At 34.4% G+C, this 24,602-nt stretch overlaps 1 protein-coding gene across 1 annotated transcript in view; it reads right to left on the bottom strand.

The window, feature by feature from the left end:
• Positions 1-8,125: 8,125 nt before the first annotated feature.
• Positions 8,126-24,602, bottom strand: part of LOC149770144 (BAG family molecular chaperone regulator 1-like) — a 30,690-nt gene continuing 14,213 nt past the window's right edge. The window contains exons 5-7 of the mRNA XM_089949337.1: positions 23,642-23,812; positions 15,717-15,752; positions 8,126-13,445 (exon numbers count right to left, since the gene is read on the bottom strand). Of these exons, the coding sequence (XP_089805463.1) occupies positions 13,410-13,445; positions 15,717-15,752; positions 23,642-23,812 (243 nt within the window). The 3' untranslated portion in view covers positions 8,126-13,409. The remainder of the gene's footprint in view (positions 13,446-15,716; positions 15,753-23,641; positions 23,813-24,602) is intronic.

The following is a 24,602-nucleotide window of genomic DNA, read 5'->3' on the forward strand; positions in this document are numbered from 1 at the left end:
AGCCATCAATACAGAAAAAAAATAACGTGCAACAAAGTCACTGAATCGTGTAAGACAAAACTTCAAATCGCTCATGTTAAATGAGTGGCCAGTGCTGACGTCGACGTGGGCGGGATTGTAATTTTCCTGGATCAACCTGGAAAAAAATTAAACGTCCAATATGGTCATCGACAGTGCTGTTTTAAAGACGAACGGTGTGGTCGCGATTAAAATGGTCTAATAACTGAAAACCAGGAAGTCAATGGTATGCTTTTATTAAGACTGAGTGAATGCAATGGCCACCCAAGTACAATCAGAACTACCGTCACAAATAAGCGTATCAGCATCATCGAGTCTAATTCAAGGAATATTAACCAGTGAAGCAGAGGAAAAAGCTGACCTCTTAAGTTTAACAAATAGCTGGCACGTTTTAAATTCTCTTGAAAATGACTGATATGTTTAACGGATATGCCTAAAGTGCGCGTGAGTCCGGATCATACTTGATTATCTTAACAGGAACTGTAGGTTAGTGGAGTAGAATGTGATAAATGACCAGCGGAATCAGTTTTTTTTTTTTTTGGGGGGGGGGGGGTCACAATTTCGCTTACGACAGTCCGGACTCTATTGTTTACAAACTTGTCATGTAAACACGAGATAAAATTCAGCATGAAGAACTAAATGTCTTCTCTGGACTGGTACATAACCATATTTGGCATTTGTGTTTGAGATTTATCTTTACATATACTTGATGGATTCTGAACAGTCACACGATGATAATGTTCTGGAATGTACATACGGTGAGGGGATGCTAACATCAGTTGTTATTTTGTGCCGCTATTGGCCCAATATATGCGCAAAAACAGTTTTATCAAATCCTCGTATACACTTAAATATAATCTTGCAAAGGGTCAAATTAAAATCGACCATTGGAAACAACCTGGTGTACTTGAGAAAACCTTGGAATAACTGCATTACCGTGCGAAAAAGCAAGGTCATTGCCTTCCCCATCAGGCGTGAAAACACGCAAGGATTGTTTCTACATCGACAGAGTGAAATTCATCGACAAGCCCACCGTTATAAAAATTCACCGTCAATCATGTCGAACAACCAACACTGACTCGGCCAGCAAAAGAAAGATCTGTACTAATATTCGCAAAATTCGCACTTGGTCGCGTAACAATTCTTGGGTAAAAACAAGAACCACTGAAAACAAAAAGCAAGGGAGTAATCTGTGTCGGTTTAGGTATACGTGGTGGCATGCCTCATACGGCAAAATCTACGGAGATATAAATATTTCACCAGATGAGATTTTCTATGATTGCTGTGATGGTTGTACCAGTAAACAAAATGCTTGGTTCGATGTGCGTATACGTGTTACAGCCGAACAAATCCAGCTTGTCGAGCCATTATACTTCTGGGGAAGATAGTAATAGAAAAACCATGATAGACATTCAAAGCTACTGACGCGAGAAAATAATCAAAGCAGTCAACAACTGCAAGATGAAATCTCAAAGAAAATTGTTTACTCGCAAAATGCAAACTGGTGTTTGTCGTCGTGGATGTTGTTTGTGGAATCGTAGCCTCGACCACCGTTGGCCTTGCTGTCACTGGAATTGTAACTACAGCAACAAGTATAGGCACACCAAACGAATTTGTTGTTGAGGTATCGATAGCCACTGGTGTTGCTGGCGATGCTAGCAAATTAATCTTTAAAATGCTGCATTCACGAATAAGTATCTATTACAAACTTATCGAGGCAACACAAAGCCGTCTCGGCATGATTGCTAAGATGTATTCTGTGGTAACTGAATATAAAATAATTGAATATAAAACCATGAACACAACAGAGTTAGATACAGCGCCGGCGAAAATGGAAACAAACCCGACAAATACTCGCTCAGATTCAAAACACGCGCTAGCGTGGAGACAGAACCGATAGTCAATTGCTTTGAGCGCAGTATGAATCATGCAAACGGTTGGAAGCCCTATTTTAGAAAAGATTGCTTCCAGTTAGAGGCGTAGATGGAAAATTCAAAATGCTGAGCCATGACCTTGAACTAACGCGGTACGCGATATACGATCTAGGAATGATATATCAAAGTATACACAATTTCATTTTCTAATTACAAATTAACTATTACAGAGCGGACAAAGGAGGTGCGATAAACGACATAAAATATTGACTTTTGAATATATAATTATGCTACATTTTTCACTTTATTTTCAAAGGCTCTAAAGTTATAGAGTTCAAAGGTAAGAATGACGCAAAACTGAAAACAATGAGCCGTGACCTTCACCTTGAAGATCGGGCCACTATTTCGGTACGCAATACACCTGCCAATCGGGATATATCAGTATATCAAGTTTAGTTTCTTAAATGTAAACAGTTCTGTTAAAAAGCGGAAATGAAAGCATAACGAACGGACGGACAGACGAGCGGAAAGGTGAATACATTAGCTCATGATATTCGCGGAGAAGCTGGGAACAGTAATGACTTGTGCAGACATCATAATATTTTATAAGCGCCACATTTGTTTGTCGATAACATCGGGATAAATTAGATGTTTCAATACACTTTAGATGTTTGTGCGCAAATAACTGGAGTACACGACTTGCTGAATTGCACGGTTATAGTGTATTTACATTTTTTAATAACATCTGCGAGTAAGTCAACGGACGGTTTGAAATGTGTTAATTATAATTTAACATCAAAGAACGTAAATATACTTTCTAATTTTAGTAGTGTAGTCCTCATTATTTTATGCTAGAAGGATCGTCTTTCAGTTATTAAATAGCAGAGATCTTCAGCATTCCGAAATGCACCCACCCCACTTCAAAATGTGTTTCAGTAATTACATGGAACGTAGCAATGTCGTTATACAAAAAGTACAGCATGTGGCTTTATAACATACACAGATACTTCTATATAAATTCTTTATTCAGCCCACGCGCCCCCCTCCCCCCAATAAAATGTTTGAAATCCGCCCACAGCTCGAATCACTCATTTCATATTATTATTATGGGAAATATCTCACTATATCATTGGGTCCATTCATGTATTTATCCCGGATTATAGATCGTAATACCAATCGGGAGGGGAAATCCTTAGCTAATGACACACACACACACACACACACACACACACATATATATACGTCTGAACCATCTAACATTTAACCTAATATAGCTATAACAATGAAACACACATAAAGGACAGTTTAATGACTGCTTTCATGCTTTATCTGTAGATCTAAAAGCTCCTCATCCATCCATATGCGCCATGGCACCACTAAGCATTAACAATGTCCTGACACATTGTCACATTGTTAAATATAGTGCTTTCTGTGCTAAAGTATAAGTTAAAACGTCCATGAAATAAAGAAAAAATAAATTGTGAGTTGAATTCACGCAAAAATGCACTTGCACAAATATAAATTTTACACTAATATAATTTTCTAGATAATACTGTTTTTCATCAGATAACTTGGAACGTACACAGCCAGAAATATTGTAGCTACCTCATTTATTAATAATGGTAAGAGCTTAACAAAAAAAAAAAAAAAAAAAATAATAATAATAATAATAATAATAATAATAATAATAATAATGATGATGATAATAATAATAACAATAATAATAATAATTTGAAAATGATGATGATAATAATAATAATAATGATAATAATAATAACAATAATAATATAAAATAATGATAATAATAACAATAAAAAAATAATTTAAAATAATAACAATAATAATAAAAATAATAACAATAATAATTTAAAATAATAATAATAATAATAATAATAATAATTTTAAATAATAATAATAACAATAATAATAATTTAAAATACTAATAATAATAACAATAATGATAATAATAACAATTTAAAATAATAATAATAAAAATAAATTAAAATAATAATAATAATAATAATAATAATAATAATAATAATAATAATAAAAGTAATAATTTAAACAATATTTTAATATACTACTTCTAATAATAATTGAATACTTCTACTACTAATAATAATACTATTAAATCTAAAACAAAATATAAAAAATTTAGCTGAATCATCAGAAAAGGTTTTAATGCCCCTTTCTAGTTCAGCTTTGTAGATTTCCGAGCCACCAAGACAATCTGAATACAGAAAATTCCTAATAATAGTTCACGTGATTTTACTTTTCGTATTGAGAGAGAGAGAGAGAGAGAGAGAGAGAGAGATTATGACATTACGGTTTTATCATGCTTTCATTGATAGGATTATATTTTTCATTCCGTCTTTATTAATATTTGACATTTCAACATGAATATACATGCTTTCTACATCATTTGTGCATGCGGTGATACATATGGCCCTAGAAGAATTATCGCATGTCTTTCACAGTTTCTTTTTGGTGGACATACATATTTTTGTTTGAAGGTGTTGCTATTTTTGAAAAAAAAAAAAGAAGCACAAAAGGAACTGTAACGTCACTTAGATAAGAAAAAGCATTTTTTTTCTTCCAAATTTTGTTCTCGCTAACTTTGTAAATCCCATGTTTGGCATGTCGATATATTCTGCGCCTTAAGTTGAGTGACAAGTTTCTATTATGACTCATGACAACTTCATGTAATTCCTAATCCTGAAATTAACATTTCCACACCCATCATCAGTGCAGCTTTTGGAATTTCAATCGCAAGGCATTACAAAGAAAAAAATAATCTGACTAAATATTCTTTAATTATTGAGTGTCAACACTTAATGTGTTATGCCGAGAAATTAAAGCCACAACATATTTAATCAATAACATTTGAATGTATTTTCGTTTGCCAGGACATAATGTTAGTAGTGTGTATTATAGTCCGCGAGAGGAGGACCAGTTCAAGAATCTGAAATGTGTACATATAACATCATTGTCTACGCATTGAAGGAAAACCACGACATTTTAAAGCCACTCAGGCGTAATATACACGTATAAGCATTTAACAGCAAGTCAATACAGTAATGATTATATGGTGCCAATTGTGTGTGTGTGTGTGATTTGGATTTTTAACGTTGCTTAACAAGTTTCCAGTCATATTGCTACGATGTCTGCAGCGTGGCTGTTTAGTGTAATGGCATCATTCGGCATGTCCCACGCAGTCACGTGATCCTGACACCAAGCCGACCAATCCTAACACATAACCTTTTAATTCTGAGTGCCAGCTTTGGTATGACTCGGCCGGGGTTCGAACCCGTGACTTCCCGCATCAGAGGCGGACGCTCTAACCACTAACCAAGGGGCGGTCATGGTGCCAAATGACCCCCCCTCCAAAAAAAACCCAACTGAATTGCAAACTCCCCCTCTATAATAATAATAATAATAATAATATAACTTAAGCCCCTCCATACACACGTAGACATGAAGTAATATAAGATTAAAAAATCATCCCTCCCAACAAGTAATAGTTCAAATTCTGTAAAATGCATATAAATAAGAAGATATATGACAAAAGTGTAACATCTTTCAAACATAGGAAATGTGTTATATAAACGGATTTCCCAACAAAAATTAACGGTTTCCTCTGGAAGTAGATCATTTTAAGCTGGGTTCACATAAAAAACAAAAGAACACTCAAGTCCATACACTGCACAAGAACGTGTTCCACTGTCAGTGGACAATGACAACGTGTATAGACCAGTCTAGATTCGTCCTTCATGTGGCATGTTTGAGTGAGGTATGCGTGTCTTACTAACGCGATACTATCTCATCTCTGCTTTGTATTTTATATTAGACATGCCCCTCTAAAAAGATGGGTTTGCTGTTACAGATTTCCATTCCATGTATTTTGCCAGGTATGTAGCACACACGAATGCACATACTATTTTAACTTAATATATGGAATCTTATATTCGGAAATGGGTGAATGCAGGTCAATTTTGCAGTATACCTGCCCTCTTGTTATCCTTAATACTTATATGATATGGCAGCCAACAGTACAGAATATTATTTTTGATATTGTATTAACAAATAATGAGTCTGAAAGATTTGGGATATTCACGGGTTGTCAAGTTTAAGATTTATCAGAGTAGAAAAAGAATCTGAAAACATGATATAATTGAGTTTTGCTAATATTCAGTGCAGGTGAAAGATTTTAGTATGGGTCTATTTTTGCGATAAACACGGGGTCTATAAACTGTCTTGAGATGGTGCCATTGGGCGTTGCAGTTACTTTGAAAAACAAAAGAACCTGTTGACTTTGTTTAATTGGAAAATATCAAATATCACTTTAGGGGGTTTCGATAACCAAGATGACGAGTTGGTAACATAATTTTATAGTATTTACATCATCAAATTAGGTGAAGAAGACTTCTGATCTGACAACGTGTAGTATTTGGGCCTAAAACTATATCATATATGGGATACATTTTAATATTTGGGCCTAAAGACCACATCATACGTGGAAATTGGAAAATATCAAATATCACTTTAGGGGGTTTCGATAACCAAGATGACGAGTTGGTAACATAATTTTATAGTATTTACATCATCAAATTAGGTGAAGAAGACTTCTGATCTGACAACGTGTAGTATTTGGGCCTAAAACTATATCATATATGGGATACATTTAATATTTGGGCCTAAAGACCACATCATACGTGGGATACATTTAATATTTGGGCCTAAAAACTACATCATATGTGGGATACATTTAATATTTGGGCCTAAAGACTACATCATATGTGAGATAATTTAATATTTGGGCATAAAGACTACATCATATGTGGGATACATTTAATATTTGGGCCTAAAGACTACATCATATGTGAGATACATTTAATATTTGGGCCTAAAGACTACATCATATGTGGGATACATTTAATATTTGGGCCTAAAGACTACATCATATGTGGGATACATTTAATATTTGGGCATAAAGACTACATCATATGTGGGATACATTTAATATTTGGGCATAAAGACTACATCATATGTGAGATACATTTAATATTTGGGCATAAAGACTACATCATATGTGGGATACCGTTATCATTTGGGTCCAACTGCAACATCGTGTGAGGGACACATTTAGTATTTGTTCCTAAAGACTACATCGTATGTGAGATAGTTTAATATTTGTTCCTAAAGACCACATACTATGTGAGATACATTTAATATTTGGGTCTAAAGACCACATATGTGAGATACATTTAATATGTGGGCCTCACGACCTTATCATATGTGAGATACGATTAACATTTGGGCCTAAATACCGCATATACGAGATACGTTTCATATTTGGGCTTAAAGACCACATCGTATGTATGATACATCTAATATTCGGGCATAACGAACACGTCATATTTGGGATACGTTTAATATTTGGGCATAAAGACCACATCATATGTGGTCTACACATTTAATATCTGGTCCTAAAAACCAGATAATATTTGGGATTAGTTTGACTAGAAGATAGTTTTGAGAATGCTCAATAATCAATCTCGTTTATCTGTGATGGCTCATTTACATCGAGTACTGACAATACGAACATTTGTATATGATGATCGTATAAGCACTATGAATTTTCAGTATGCACATCTTCCGATGATCATAATATGAACCAAGATTCACAACCACCCATTAACGAGAAGCCCCAGTGGGGCTGATTTCGTTCACCTGGCATACATTCCTCTAAAGGACCTGTATAGTTGTAAAACGCGACAGGTACTTGCCTGGAAAGACAACCATGTCAGGAAAAGTTCCGGTTAATTGGGTGAACTGCGGTGTTGGACATGCCCTTTAATTGTGTCTTCTTTAACTTATGCTAAACTAGAAGCTGTATTTACATTTTTCATAAGAACGTTAGAGCTGTTCATGCTAGGACTTTGCTAATCAAATCTGGTCAGATATGGCCAGGTTGGTGGGTTAAAAAGTCGCTACAAACGCACTCCCCATTATATATATATATATATATATATATATATATATATATATATATATATATATATATATATATATATATATATAAACACACACACACACACATTTTTCTTGCTTCTCCTGTCAACTAATATACCAGCAGTTGTTGTCTGACACGGTTTTGTTTCTGATGGGGAAATATCCGGGAATATACCGGTAGCTGTTGTCTGACAGGGACTTAAAGATGACACAGAATCATGTAAATGTCAATTCTTTATTGTCAAGAAAACAGTTCACAAAACAAATTTTTAAAATAAAATTCTCAATACTGCAAAATATTGATGTATTGATTAAACTGAATGATATGAAACTCCCAGTATATCTCCTGGCATGCAACTGAAACTTGCTGATGTTCTTATAAAACTTTAAGCGAAGGTCTAAACAGAGAAAGAGATCAATATGACCAACCTGGGCACAGTAGGCTTCATTAGATAAAAATCAAGCTACAGTGGCAAAATTTGAAATCTGGTCACAATAACCACGTTTTGGTTAAAGTGACAATATCTGATAAAATATATAATATGAATTCTGCAAACATCTCTAGTTTTTTTTATAAATACAACTGCCAACTGAATATTCTACACATGGTTGACAGATATTAAAACAGGACTAAAGAAACAAAATTTATTTGCACAATGACTAATCTCAAGTGAATGACATATCAAATGGCATGCCAGACATTTCAATTGAAAACCAATATAATGATGTAGCTGCAACACAGCATGTTCACACTGTCCCAATATAGGAATATGATTGCAATTAGGGAAAACAAAGAAGAGGATTGAGTCAGTCTCAGATCACTTACATGACTGACATTGGTCAATTATCCAAATGCAAGAGCAGCTGGCCATGAAATATGGGTCATTCCGATGCTTCTGTTGAATGCATAGGTATGATATCAACCATTTCAAGGACTATGAAGTTATGTATCGTGATCAGCATCTGACTGCACATCACTACCATTTGTCCTGTATTTAAAGGCTCCTGCACCAAGACAATGGGTCAATTTGGGCGAATTCTGTTTAGCATTCCTTTGTAAATAAAGTTGTGTAAATATTTTTCTATTTTTAGTAACATCAGCCATATTTGATTGCAGGATGGCCTCATTTGTACACGTCTGAAAGGAGCTCCAGCTAGGACACTTATGTACAAAATTTCATACAAGATTATGTTAAACAGTTATTTGCAGCTATTAAAGATTTCTCTAGTTTAAGTAATATTGGCCATATTTAACGGCATATTAGAGTCATTTGTCCAAAATTAAAAGCCCTTAATACCTGAAAACTTCTTGCAAACAATTGGTCACATTCTGTTGAGTAGCTTTTGAAAAGTCATTCAAAGGGTTTTCCAGTGTTAGCAATGGCAGCCATAGTTGATGGCAGATTGATACCATCTGGATACATATTAAAGGACTTTATACAGAATGCTGTCAAATTTGGTTACATTCTGCTCAGCACTAAAAGCACTTCAGGTCAACACTTTCCATAAGTTTTGTTAAATTCTGTTTATGGCTTTTTTTTCTTTAGAAATTGTTTAATTTTTTTTCTAGTTTTAGTAAGTGTGACTACATTTGATGGCAGAATAGGTGACTTTGTAGTAATTCAAAAGCTAGGTATGCCAGGATACTTTTTTCAAACCTGGTCATTTCGGCTGGTGATTGCTGACAAGAAGTTATTTAAGGTTTTCTTCTAATTTTAATTCTAACGGCTGCTATATCAGATGGTAGACTGGCATTATTTTAATCAGCCTGAAAGGTCTCCATGTGTGTATGCCTTCTGTCAAGTTTCATATAATTCTATTCAACAGTTTATCAGAAGTTATTCAAAGGTTTTTCCATCTGAGTAACAGTGGCTGTATTTTTGAAGGCTAAATGGCATCATACAAATCTGAAAGGTTTCCAAACCAGGATGTTGTCAATTTCATCACATTCTGTCCAATGATTTTGTGAAGTGTTGAAAGGTTTTCCTGTTTTTATTAATGGTGGCCATATCTGATGGTGGATTGGCATCATGTGCAAAAGCTTTAAAGACCCTTATGTCAGGATGCTCTGTGGCAAGTTTGGCTCAAACTTGTCAAATAGTTTCAAGAAGCTGGAATCAGCTATTGTTGGCAGAAGATGGACAGATGCTATTGTCAGCAACAGTATTTACAAATCTGAGTAGTCTTCATGCCAGACGATGCATGATGGACAAGGGGCTATAATATAAGCTCAACTGACCGTAATCAGGAGAGCTAATTACAATGGTCAAACTTTATTTTTAAAAACAAAGAGAAAGCCAATCCTCCAATGATAATCAAATTCAAATGATGATGAACTCTTCTCCTCAACATGAGGGCAAAAGTCCATTAAAACTGTTCATTTTGTCCCCTGAATGACAATCACAATTTTAGATGGTGATGAATATTTCACTTAATGATAAGAAAAATAAATACTGAAGAATAAAAAGATGGTGCTTGTTCCTAAAAATCTAAGATACAAAGAAATGTACGATGATGTTCATTAACAACATAACAATGGATGTCACTGTATTAGAATGATGTCACCATGTCCAATGAATTGCTAGAAATATGGCTGACATTACATCAACTAATATCAAGCTGTTATTCTGGACAAAGATTTGGCATTTGCCATTTTCAGAACCTATACAATAGTTGTTGATGCCATGGCACAAGGTGCACTGGTGCAGAGTTAGTCAATACAAATTTGTGAATGACATCATCATGTATTTTGGTATCTTTGGTTTTGATAGATGTTTTGAAACAAGACATCATCATGTGAAAAGTTCTTCATTATTTAAAACTTTGATTATTGTACATAAAAAAATAAATAGACTACTTTAAAAATTATGCTCATTTATTTTAAACAAGATCATGTGGAAAAATGCAATTAATTTCTCTAATGGCTGCCCATATAGGAAATACTTTGCACACTGAATTAAAAACTTTAACAATAGTGATAAAGATTTTTGGATACAATTTAAAAAATATTTTATAAGCAGAGAATTTTTTCAATAGAGGTTTTCTTTAAAAACTAGAAGGCTGGGGCATGTATGTCGAGCTTATAATTAATGCATTACTTTAAAAAATGCAACCCATGGTCAAAGAGGTTATTAAGTGTCTTAGACATTTGGGACCTTATCCCAAAAAATTAACAAAATTTCTGAACTGGTTTAGGAAATATAAGCAAATCTATAACCAAAACTTAACAACCCTTGATCAAAGGCATGAGTAAGCATGTGGCACAATCAAATTCTTAGCTTCATGATGATTATGCCAAGAGGTTTTGGATATATGTTAAGCAAACATTAATAAGCTGCTGGTGCCACTGCAACCATAAAAGTGATTATGTTTCACTTTCCAACTAATGTAGGCTTGATAAAAAATGAAGAACTGCATGCCCGCCAGGATGACCCATTTTCTGCTCTAAAATCACAAAAATACGATCTTAAAAGTATGTATTAGTGATTTCATTACAGTACTTAAAATGCAATATATGTTATCTTTGAAAGACCAATCTTGCTTGAATTTGTTGCTTTGAGTTTGGTCAATGACTTTTTGTATTAAGGCTCCTGGCTACTGACCTGCCAAATATCAATACTGTGTACTACATGTTAATATAATAACACAAAAATATTCTCTGTAACAGTGTATGGAAAAAATACAATCTTAAATAAGAATTCAAGAGTGTATGGTTTGGATTTTTAACATAGCTTTAAAAAAATTCAGTCATATGATCACTACGATGTTTGCAGTGTGACAGTTTATAGTGATGTCTAGCACTGGGGCGTCATGCCGCAGACATGTAGCATTATGTCCTACCAAGTATTTATCCTGACACCAGGCTGACCAGTCCTAACACTAACCTCTTAATGCTGAGCGCCAAGCGAGGTAGCTGTTAGTACCATTTTTGTAACTCTTTGGTATGACTCGGCCAGGGATCGAACCCACAACCCACAACCTCCCGCATCCAAGGAGGGCATTCTAAACACTAGGCCACCAGAGCGGTTAAGAATTCAAGACTGATACCATAAAGGCACATATAAAAAGGACATTTAAGGGATAGCATTTCATTGTACACTGTAGGAACTCACAAGTTTGGCCACTGAGAAATAAAGGGAATTAAGTCAATATAAAAACATGTTGCAGCATTAACACTTTTATTCTGATTATAAGTCATTACAACCAAAATCTTGTTAAGCAGCAGTTTAAAGTTTCCATATAAAGCCTTACAACTATGTATCTATTCACAGCTTGCAAAAGAGATATCCATTTTTCATTTGGCAATTTTTTCAAACTGCTTTCTTTCAACCAGCCTGTCATCACAATGGTATTTCTGAGGCCAAAACTGAAGGATTATTTCATTCTAGCACCATTTAGAGGAGTACATCATTGTAACTTTAGTCTCAACAAGGTAAATATAATGGTTTATAGACACAAATTCTTTTTCTGGCCTGTTATTCATGTGTGATACTTGCAATATACAGTCAATTAAAACTGTGAATGCCTGGACGATGTCATTGATGCCAATGGCACAATCTGAATGTTTTTGTATTAAAAAAAAAGAATATCTTGGATAAATGTAATATTAATGTGAACAAAGACATGTAAATGAAAGCCATTGTAAAGTAAAACAGAACACTGTTAGTACAAAATGTGTTACTTCCAACCATATACTCTTAAGACTTTGCAAACAAAAACTGCAACACTGCATACAAAAAGACATCGAAGAGATGGTTCATAACTAAAGCAACTTCCATGCTAAATAAAGTGCTAGATACCGACTTTGTAGTTTTTAATAACTTTCTTTTCTCTGTTTAAATCAAATTTCAGAATTTTAAAAGACAGACTTGAGTGATTTCTCTTGAACTTTGTTTTAGAGACTTATGATTAAACCAGATTTTTGAGGAAATTGAATTGAAAAATATTCCTTAAAGAGAGATTTCTGAAAAAGAAGCCGAGTGAGGAGGTGAATCAACATCTAAATAGGTTAGTTACAAACCTTATTCTTCTTATAGACAAATCTAATGTATTAACTGTACCAATATAACTGATAGGTTCGAAAACCCAATTTATAAATGGTATCCATCTATACTGAACCTGGGCGATTGAGTGAGATGGAAACTGAGTGCCAAGTTGTACTGCAGAAGATTACAACTACTAATGACTCATGCACATGTGACTCTGCCTGCACTTTACAAGTCATGAAATAAAATAATTATACTGAGAAAAAAGAAACAGATGGAGTAAAGTGGAGGAGAAATACAGAAGGAAAGGGGGACATCAAGAGAGGACAGAAAATAAAGGCAGACAGAGCATACTAAATAAATAGTTCCCATATCTTGAACCATTGCTGTTTAGAAGGGCAAGGAAACGAACAATGGTCTCAACCCTTTTTCTGTCTCTCTGCATGGCAACAGGATGCCCTCATCAACCCTCTTTAATGTGATAGGCAGTCTTGTGTAAGGAAGATATGGAAGTCCACAATCAAGATTTTGCAAATTTATCTTTGATTTCTGCTGTCTGAATAGAAGAGAAAGATTCATGTAGGTCATATCAGTTAATATATTAAGAAAATACTTCCTTTTGTTTATCTCTTTATCCTTAGTACATTTTGTTCAGTTTGACATTTCACTAATTGGATATCAAGGATGACGAAAATTTAAGTTCCAATTTTCTCATTCAATTAAAGACAAGAAATGCTGGTTATGAACAAATATACAAAAAATCATTAGGTTAAAAATAATTGAAACTTAAAAGCCACTATCACCAAGGGATATTCATGAAAGATTTGCAACTGTTAATTTAAACAAAATGTAAATATCACAATTTTATATATGAAAGACAAGTATTAGTTAAAGCAACAATAAGATGAAATTTTACAAAATCATGAATATTTTTAAAAAGCATAATAACCCAAAATACAATAAAGCATATTAAATGTGTTAAATGTGTAAAATAAAGTGATAAATCTTTAAAAGACACAGTAAATATAGTTTCTGTTCTAAGTATCATGCATTGTTTTTTTGTAAAACAGCAAATATCACTTCATGGTAAGATTTTAACTGTTCCTTTTTGTAAAACAGCAAATATCACTGCATGGTAAAACTTTAACTGTTTTTTTTAAAACAGCAAATATCACTGCATGGTAACATTTTAATGTTTTTTTTTGTAAAACAGCAAGTATCACTGCATGGTAACATTTTAACTGTCTTTTGTAAAACAGCAAGTATCAAAGCATGGTAACATTTTAAGTTTTTTGTGTAAAAAAAGCAAATATCACAGTATGGTAACATTTTAATAGTTTTTTTGTGTAAAAAAAGCAAATATCACAGCATGGTAACATTTTAATAGTTTTTTTGTGTAAAAAAAGCAAATATCACAGCATGGTAACATTTTAATTGTTTTTTTTGTAAAACAGAAAGTATCACAGCATGGTAACATTTTAACTGTTTCTTTTTTTCATATCAGTATTTTAAGTCAAGTTTTTTCTCAGAAACCTACACAATACATTTCATAATACATCGTATGCATAATCATTTTAATTATGAATTTTCAGAAGTATAATTTAATAACTAAAGTTTAGTGACAAGTTTCTTTACCTGGATCAGGACTGACTCAGTAAATAAATCCCAAAACAAGAGAATAGAAAATTTGATTGTTTATAGTAACTATAAAAGCTTAATTAATCTCATCCAAAAATAACACATATTTGATTATAACAACAAACTAACCAAATTTTTTCTCTCCAAATAATTCAATGCAATAAACCCAATAATTTGGAACAAAGTACATGATAAGGGAAACAACTCTTACTAGGTGCACTAATGAGAATCTTTCAATTTGATACAAACAAGTGTACAGCCACATTCTTATAAGTAATAAATAACGGAGATAAAACATAGAAATTTTTCTACCACATCTAGGATGCATATCAATGTTAGCATGTGCATGCATACAACATAACTAAATGCCATATCCCTGACATACTTGCATATCAATGTTAGCAATAAGATGCATGCAACACACTTAAATACCGTATTCCTGACATGCTTGCATACTGAATTCAAATGTGAAAATAATACAAGTATAATAGCCCAAGTATATATGTATGTTCCAAATTATATTTTGTAAGTACAAAGAATTCTAGATATTTGATTATCCAATTAGAGCTATTAAATACAAGTGGAAAACTAATGATATCAATTTCATCTGCTCCGTGTTAATTGAGAAATCAAGGCACAAAGATCATGAGTGTACAAAATGCTCACTATAAAGAATGCAGAAATCAAATTTGGAAAAGGAAAGGTATTCATATTTAGTTATAAAAATGGGAATTTGTGGAATGTGACTATACTGGCATTTACAATCAAAATTCCAGCCATAGTTAACCTGCCACCCCGACCCAGGAAAAAAATTATACAATTACTGGAGTAAGTGCCACCACAATTTTTGGTGTGCTATGAGTTCATCCTGTTCTTGCACCTATCACACAGACTTCTACATTTACAAAAAAATGCAAGTGTGCAAAACATGAACACAAATAACCGAATACAAGAAAACTGCTAGATCATAAATCTTTGTAACTCCATAAAAATCCATTTACAAAGATTCTGATTGATCTTTTAAACATGATACATCACATAAAAAAACATTACACTGAAAAAGGATTGGGATAAAAATGTTTATTGTACAAAAGATGAAGCCCATTCTAGGAAGCAGTTTCTTGGTGCAAGTTACAACGTGCACTAGCTAGGTGAAGATGCGAGTCATACGTGTAATCAAGTCACTTACTCCATGCTGGAGACCTTCACATCGATCTAGCAGTACCTAAGAAGAGTAAAGAAATTTTGTTATCGTTTCAAAAAGTATTTCAAATTATGATATGAGTTAACATACTATTTAGAAAAGTTTCCTCCTAGAAAACGTACCTGATCATACTGACATTAGGAAAATAAACTCCACTACCTCCTGAATCTAGCTCTACTTGAAAGATGAATTTGGAAAGTGAGTGAAGTGAACAGGCCTGATTTAGGCATTTAAAAAATCTCAAGCAAGTCCAACAGGCCCTTCTTGTGACCTACATCTTCTCTCCCATTATGTTTGTATATCTGAGATCAAGGAGTGGTAGCCCCTGACTGTAAATGAGTGATAACCTTTACTCCTCAAAGAGCCAGGAGTCATCTGCCAGGGCAAGGATGGACAAAAATGTTACAGTGGCTGCTCAGGTAGGATGGGACCTTTCTGGGAACATCTTTTGCTAGATCGAGTGGATCATTCATCCAAAATTTCTTCTATGTGAGATGTGTAGAACCTTGACTGGTAGGGGTAGCCCCAAAGACCATCCCAACTGAACAATAGAGCAGCCCCATTGAAAGCATCTGGATCCAGGACTGAATACAAAGTTGGACAGTGTCTAGTCCCACCTCTTTGCAATGATTTCTATTATTGGATGCCCAAATGAACATACAGATGACAAAAAAACTGACAGACTAATAGTCAACTCAGTGTGAGAAATAAATCAGCTGGGGCATTAAGAAAACTGGGAATAAGTTTGATCTGGACCATGATCTAACTCCCCTCCACAAGGAGGTAGATCACCACAACTGAATTGTTGAATATTATGAGAATAACTCTACTGCAAGGTTGATCCTTTCAGAAATCAATAGTGCTTGTATAGCCTTCATTTCCAGAATGTTGATGTGACTAGTCTCTCTTTCAGTCCCCAGCTGTCACAGACTGTGGTGAAGCAGGGCAACATGTGGGCTCGTCAACCATACATGCAGAATGTAATCTCTGGCTGGAACCTCCCCAGAGGAAGTCCTGATGTAAGTCATTCTTTGTCTTGGACTGACACAGGAACTGTTTTAAACTGGTCAAGATCATACCTTGATAATTAAGACAAATGGAAAAGAGGTGAAACCGAGTCAGCCGGGTCATCTGCACAGGCAGTCCAGAAATATCAAACTGACTGGTGCTTTGAGCAAGATGAGGAGCTGCAAAGGCTTTCTAGTGGAAATCCAATCGCTGCTAGAAACTAACTCAAAATGATCAATAATCTGTGCAACGTGAACGGAAGGGAGATGAACAAGGATAAGAATTTCATATTCAATATGTATGAAATACTGTGACGGGGAGGCAGGAGGTGAAATCTGACTTCTCACAATTCCCTCGAAAGCTTAGACGAGAAGGAAAGTAGAGAAGGTTGCTCATGCCCTTCACCAATGATGATGAACTGATGAGGCCGACCTGAAGGTGACAAGGTAGTTGTTGGTACTTGTAAACACTCACGAACTGATGCGGGGCCCCGAGTGGCCGAGTGGTCTAAAGCGCTCACCGTTACAGATCACTGCCATCTCACCTCTGTCTGCGTGGGTTCGAGTCCAAGGCTCGGCTAGCGTGGGTACGTGGGAAAGCCTGCCAGTAGCTTCTCATTGGTCGGTAGTTCTTCCCTGGGTTTTCCAGGGTTCTTCCTCCACCATTAATACTGGCCGCCATGTATAGCCTATCTTGTGCTGAAAAATGGCGTTAAACCCTAGAACAACAACAACAACGAACTGATGCTGAGACCAAATGAGAGCACATGGCACTAATGGAGAGTACCTTGGAACTCAAACCAAAGAAACTGTTGTGAAGCCAGACAGATAGGGACCTGAAAGTATACTTTAACAGAATATCCTACTATTTATGGTAAGTGAAGACTGTTCATTAAACACTATAATCTACCTATACTTTACAAGATTATCACAACTACTCCACTATACACGAGACTTTTTTTTTAAAGCATTTACATTTGTTGTGTAGGAAGAAAAAAGTTATAGTTAAGACTAATAATGGTTGCCGGAACTATCAGCTAATTACACACAGTATGTTTACATGTATGCGTGAACTACTGGCGATTTTGAAGGATGCATTTGCATATTTTTTGCCTGACAAGGATAAGTTTAATAAATTGGAGGTGTTTGTGGAGATATTTAATAGATGTAACATTTTCTGTACAAAGTACTGGACTTCATTTGATCCATGACTGTGCAGCCTTCACAGGTTGCTGCCACTGCTGTTTATAGTTCATTGAACATATGCAGGATGGGTTCAGTATATTACATCCATAGAGAGGGTGATACTAGTTACCAACAGTGGTTCAGCAATGGATTTTGGATAAATCTTTAAAAGGCTTTTCACCTGATGTTAATTTCACCAAATATATTTGTCTAGTTGTAAATAAATCTTTTTACCTAGGTTTCTTGTCTCATGAGGAGTTAGGGTTTTCCAACAATTTTTTAATTTCTCCAACATACAACACTTTTCCAACTGTCTTCCACCTTTCAGCAGTTTTCCAGCTAAATTCCAGCTATATGATATTTAAGACCTGGGAAATTTTGAATAGGAATCCTGCAAGCTGGTGCACAAGCAACAATACAAAATGTCCAGAACCAAAATTCCTTGGGTATGTACAGCAGCATGCATGAGTCCGATTTGGAGTCAATATAGAAAGACATGGGTTTCTACTTTCATTTTAAATTTCAGTTATTTCTGTAATTTATTTAGCATTTATTCTGAAATTATTCTTATAGAAGTAAAAATTTAACTAGCTTATGAAGTTTAGGTCATACAGAGCTAATCTAACTTAATTTCAGTACTTTAATGTAGAACTTCAATTTCTCGCCTTATACTAACATCAGTAATTTCTTTAATTCTATACTTCATCTAGGATCCATTTTCACGACTAAATATTTATATATTCACCATTAAGTTCCTGTCCTCAGATACGTTTGGTTTCCAACTACAAATAGTATATTGTAAAGTAATTCGCCTTGATGTCAGGATAAAGTACAGTTCTACATCTATATTTGTTGATCACGCCATATATAAGCTCTTTCTTATTAATCTGTATGGTCTTTAAATGAGACTATTTTCTTTTCACATACCATGCTTTACTAATAAAAACTGTGGTCATTGGATGAGAATATTTTTCTCTGTATATCACACCTATTATATATTCTCTTTATGAGTGTGTGACTATTGAATGCGTATTTCAAATATCACACTTTCTAAGAACGAAGCTCTCAATCTGACGAACTTCTGTGCATTCATAGGCAAACACAATTGTACTCCCGATACCTTAACAAAGGGACACAACTCTTTATTGTGTTGGAAACAGTAACATGACAAATTGTCTCCCCTGATTATATTACACTCGTATAAACATTACCTGCAAGAATTTCAAGTCATAAAGTCGTCTTCTGCACAAGATTGTCAATTATGGAATGTAGAGAGAATCCTCTCAATATTATCTGCCCACCCATCCACATACTCATATTAAGGAATGATAAACTGAGTAGAGATTCGTGTCACACAGATACAGAAAGTTGGTGATATTTTTCCGTGCATATCAGTTACTGCAAGCAACAATGCAAATCAACCATACAAGAAAAATATCTGAATGACAGATACGAAGTTCATCTCTTCATCACAGAGAAGCATTTCCATGAATCTAGATAACTGCTGATTATTTTATTCTAATTTTTGATCCAGTTTGTTACATAAGGCATTTTTAACAAATAAAGTGTCAGTAGTGTCAGGAGTTATATTATTAAAACGGTGTCAGAGAAATAAAGTACAGTACTGTGTGAAACGCTGTAATACAGCACAGCTCTGCAATTGTTGAGCTGACTGATGTAATGAGTTTGCACTTTTCCCAGGTTTTGGGTACCAAATAAGCCTAGAATAGAATCTTGTAGAGTTTGGCTTGTGAACTCTATTGCCCACTTGCCAAGTAGATCTCCTGCTGCCAAAGTTCCACCTCTCTGGATTGGCTAAAGTGGAAGATGACTTGAGATGCATGGTACTACTAATACATCACAGTATTTCTATCTGGTGGTATGTAACATGTTGCTTTTTCACTGTACTGATACTTCCGTAGTTTCTGTCACCAAGGAATGTATGGAAATTCCAGAGTAATCTTGTTATGAAATTAATGATACTAACATCAGGTTTTTCTTTTTCACTACAAAAATAATTTTGAATATTACAAAAAAATTATATTTATAATATTTGAATCACACGTGATACACTTGTCACATATAATAACGTGTTGGCCAAATGGGATGTTGTGATAGATATACAAGCCATATCCAACTTTTGGAAAATTTGGGGCTAAAAAGGAAAGGAAATGTTATTTTTTCTCGAGGGTCAGTGGTTCTTTCCGTGGATTTCTCTGGTTCTTCCCCCCACCATTAATACTGGCTGCCATGTATAGCCTATCATGTGCTGAAAAATGGTGTTAAACCCTACAACTACAACAACAACCTACTTAATCATCCCACTTTAGCTCCAGTGTTAAGATTACAACTTGGAAAAATCTGAAAATACAAATAGTAAATTCATCGACTGCTCTTTTAATTATCATGGTGGGTACCCAGCTCTAAGGATGACTATCATGGAAAGGGAAAATGAGAGAGGAAGAAGTTGGATACACAGATCTGAAGCCCTACCAATGCAAGCCAAAAATGAAGAAGTCTAGTAAACAGTTATTGGCAGGCAATCAGAACAGCTAGACATTGGTGATTGTTGGGAGGCTTGGGAAAGGAGAAACTGGACTCCCATCCCATTTAAAATGTTGACTGTGAAAATGAGTGGGCTTGCTGCTGCCTGGTCTCAGAATATGGTAAAAAATGTTGAGTGGTGTTTGGCCCTGTTTCCTTTTGCCTGTGATCATCTCACCATGTGCATGAGACTGATGCAACTCAAATATTTCTGCCAACCAGTAATGGTGCATTACAGGGATGTGACCATGAAGCCTAAGGACACTTAAGTGATTACATGTGGAAACAGGCATCTCATCTGAACAAATCAAATTTTGAAAAAGGGATCAGGCTGTTAGCCATGGAGTGATGTGTAGCACTGTTAGTCATCTTGGCAATGCTGGCTGTGGATTCAGATACACGCTCTTCAGCTAAGTAAAGCAAAATTATTTTTTTTTAAATTCAAGCAGTGAAATCTTACAAACAGAAAACAAATAATACCAAGTTGAACTACAAGGGTCTGATATTCAAAGTTCATTAACTGCAAAAAAGTTACATAATAATTGACTAAAATACACAAATAAGGTTGCCAACATGCTGTCGGTGGGACAATTATCAATACTATACTGACTTTCTATATGAATTGGTACAATTCATGCAGATTTCTGATAGAACATGAGAGGTTATGTGGTGTGATGCAGATCATACCACACCTTAAGCTGAAACTTTCAACCGTCCAGTATATGGGTAGCCACCAAGTGGTGCTGAAAAATGGCGTCAAACCCTACAACAACAATAGACAGCAGAGTTTATTTGATTATGGTAAAGTGATAAGGTATTGTATTGGATGGAGATGTTAGATGGACTTGCACACAATGTTCTGTCTGATTTATAGCATTACCTCAATCATCCAGACTTAATTGTTGAGAAATGCCTGGCTACAACTCATACTATAAAAAGAAATATTTTGGCGTCATTTGTACCACATAATTGGTCAAAGTTTTCTGCTGTCAGGCCAAACAGAACTATAGAAGAGGATTTTAGTTTTGTACCTGTATCCTTGATTAAGTTGTCTGTTGTTGTTGTTGTAGGGTTTAACGCCATTTTTCAGCTCAAAATAGGTTATACATGGCAGAAAATATAACTGGTGGTGAAAGAAACCTGGAAAAGCCACCATCCCATAAGAAGCTACTGGTGAGCTTTGTCATGTACCAACATTAGCTGAGCCTGAGACTTGAACTCACACAGACAGCAGTGAGATGGCTGTGATATGGAACGGTGAGCACTTTAGACCACTTGGCTACTTGGGGCCTTTAATTTGTCTGCAATATATAATTTGGATGCTGTGTACTGCCATTACCTTAGCTTCAACTACTGTTTTTTGAACAATGATATATGATGAAATGTTAATTTAAAGTTTGTCAATATAAACCATAACGTTTTATTTCTACCTCAAGAGGATGAAATTTTCAATAGGTGTTTTGCTGTTTGAAAGTTACATCAGTATCCACAATATGCTAATTTGATTTTGATCCCCATTTTTTTGTTCGGGAATGTGAAAAAGCAATCCTTTAAGCATCAGTGTTGGATAGGATATATTCCTCCCTCAGGATCAGAATTTTCCTATCCTATACAAATGTATATTATTAGTCTCATCTTCTTTGCTGAAATATATTCCAAATACACAGCAAAGACACACATTCATGAAAAGAGGTCACTGTGACCTCCTTCTGCATGTGATGTGCAGCATCCTCCATAATGAACCAATAGTACACCCATTGTGTTTCATGATTGTCTATCAGCCAGCAATACTTATATCTTGGTGTTTCGCAAACAAGATGAAACTTAAAACCTATCAAGAATTTTCATTTTTCTGATACTGTCAAATATTGTTTTCAGTCCTATTCTTAAATGTTTTTTAAGGAAGAGGATAATTTTTAACCAGGTTAGAGATATGAATCTAGGTTGGTAGACAAACTGATTTTCTGATTAGCCAATGGAAATGAGCAGTTAAAAGACATATTTGATTCCAATAATTTGCACGTAATAGATACAAAAATATTTCTTTCCAATATCAAGATGTGCAAGAATGAGTTGCATCGATTCAAACAGACCTCAGCAAATGACAATGAGATTGATATAAAAGTAATAAATTACTTAAAAAGGTAAACAAATAAACAATGATTAATAATAATGTTTCGTAATAAGTAATTTTTTATTACATACTTCAAAACTAGTCCTTTCTCCTTATATTTAAAAATATGCAACATCCTGCAATATTGAACACTTTTAATATTAAACACTTTCCTTCTAAGGAAAATAGTTTCTGTATAAAGGATACTAAAGGAACTTAAACCGTAAACCATACTCTCCTTTTAAACATACTACTTGAGGAACATGTAATCATGAGCAGTATCCTCAACGGAACAACTAATGCTCAGTATACTGCAAATCATCTGCAAGCCAAGTGTATAATACCTGGGCATGTCGATATGTGTCTGCCATCGTGTCAGCTACCCAAAGTCAACCTCAGCATGTTCTTTATTTCCATTAGCCTTCATAAATAATCTGACATGGAACTTGAATGATTATTTGTGACTTGTTCTGTTTTACTTGTGTTTCTGGGGTAAACGTGAGAACATGATCTTTCAGCATCACATTCTAGTCAGAATTCCTCTCTCAATGATGTCACATCCAGTACTATTTTTGGACACGGGATTCTAGTGGGTGGGATTTAGCTATCTGTACAAACACATATCAAGGTGCTACCAAATACATTTTGTTGTAAGCAATAAACATCTTAATTTTGGTTTACAACAAGAATATATTTTATGAACTATATACTTTGTTCAGTTCAAAAGGATGTATATCTCTGGAGTATATAATAAAAGGTTTAATGGTTTGAACTGCAAAATAGTGTGAACTCATTCTTGGTCATACTGCATCTAAGCCTGTGTAATATATCAAAGAATTTAATCACAATATTTTTCAGCATCGAACCAAAACAAGTGAATATTCACTAGTATAATTAATTACAATTTTTGATTAACAAAGAAATTCTCAAAGTTGGGATATGAAATAAATAAAAATATTAAACATTCATTAAAAAAAGAACTAAGCATTTCCTTAGAATGTTCTTTGGATGAATGAAAAGAAGAAATCCAGATAATGCATGATGAGAGATAATATCCTTACATGTATCTTGTCGACCAATGTTTTGCGTTTTGCTCGAGCTTCTTTGTTGTTTTCATCAAACGTCAGAGCATCCAATTTCACTAAAAGTTGCATAAAATTTTCTGTTGTGCTAATCAGTCGTTTTTCAAACTGCTTGATGGCAGGCAGTTTGGTATCCTCTGGAATAAAGCCCTGAGTATAAAAAATATTCAAAGAAAATAAATGAAATCTCTTTCTATTGAAAAAAATCTGCCAAAATCTCATCAATAAATCACTGAACCTGACTAATCATCATCCTTAGTACTCCTGGCTGACTGATATGGTACAGCAATCCTTTAAAATAAAACCCTTTAATACATCATTACCACTTTATAATACTTGTATAGTCACATATCAATTTTTAAAATTTTGTTTTATCATTTGTACTTGATTTATTTCACTTAAATTTAGTTAATAATTACCAAGTAAAGTGTAATGTTTATATCACCGAATACCTTAATTTTTGTTCTGATGAACTGTATACCTAAGTCTTATTAAGAAACACTTCAGTATATGGTAAAATATTATACACAACCGTATTAGAACACACTAATGTATACTGTGAACTATCACACTATAGCATTATTATAACAATTAAGTGTAAGGTGATTTAATGTACCACAGCTGTATTTGAACACATTTCAGTATATGGTGCATTGATAACACAACATTATTTGAGCATACTTCAGTATATGATGCATTAACATAAAACAGCTGTATTAGAGCATACTGTAATATATGGAGCATTGTTGTAACACAGCCTTATTAGAGCATACACCAGTATATGCTGTATTATTAAAATGCAGCCTTTTCCAAGCATACTTCAGTATATGATGCATTAATATAAAACAGCTGTATTGGAGCATACTCCAGTATATGCTGTATTATTAAAATGCAGTTCTTATCCAAGCATACTTCAGTATATGATGCACTAACATAAAAC

This window comes from Sinohyriopsis cumingii, unplaced genomic scaffold (assembly GCF_028554795.1).
Source record: "Sinohyriopsis cumingii isolate HCF-2022 unplaced genomic scaffold, ASM2855479v2 utg002626l, whole genome shotgun sequence".
Taxonomy (NCBI): domain Eukaryota; kingdom Metazoa; phylum Mollusca; class Bivalvia; order Unionida; family Unionidae; genus Sinohyriopsis; species Sinohyriopsis cumingii.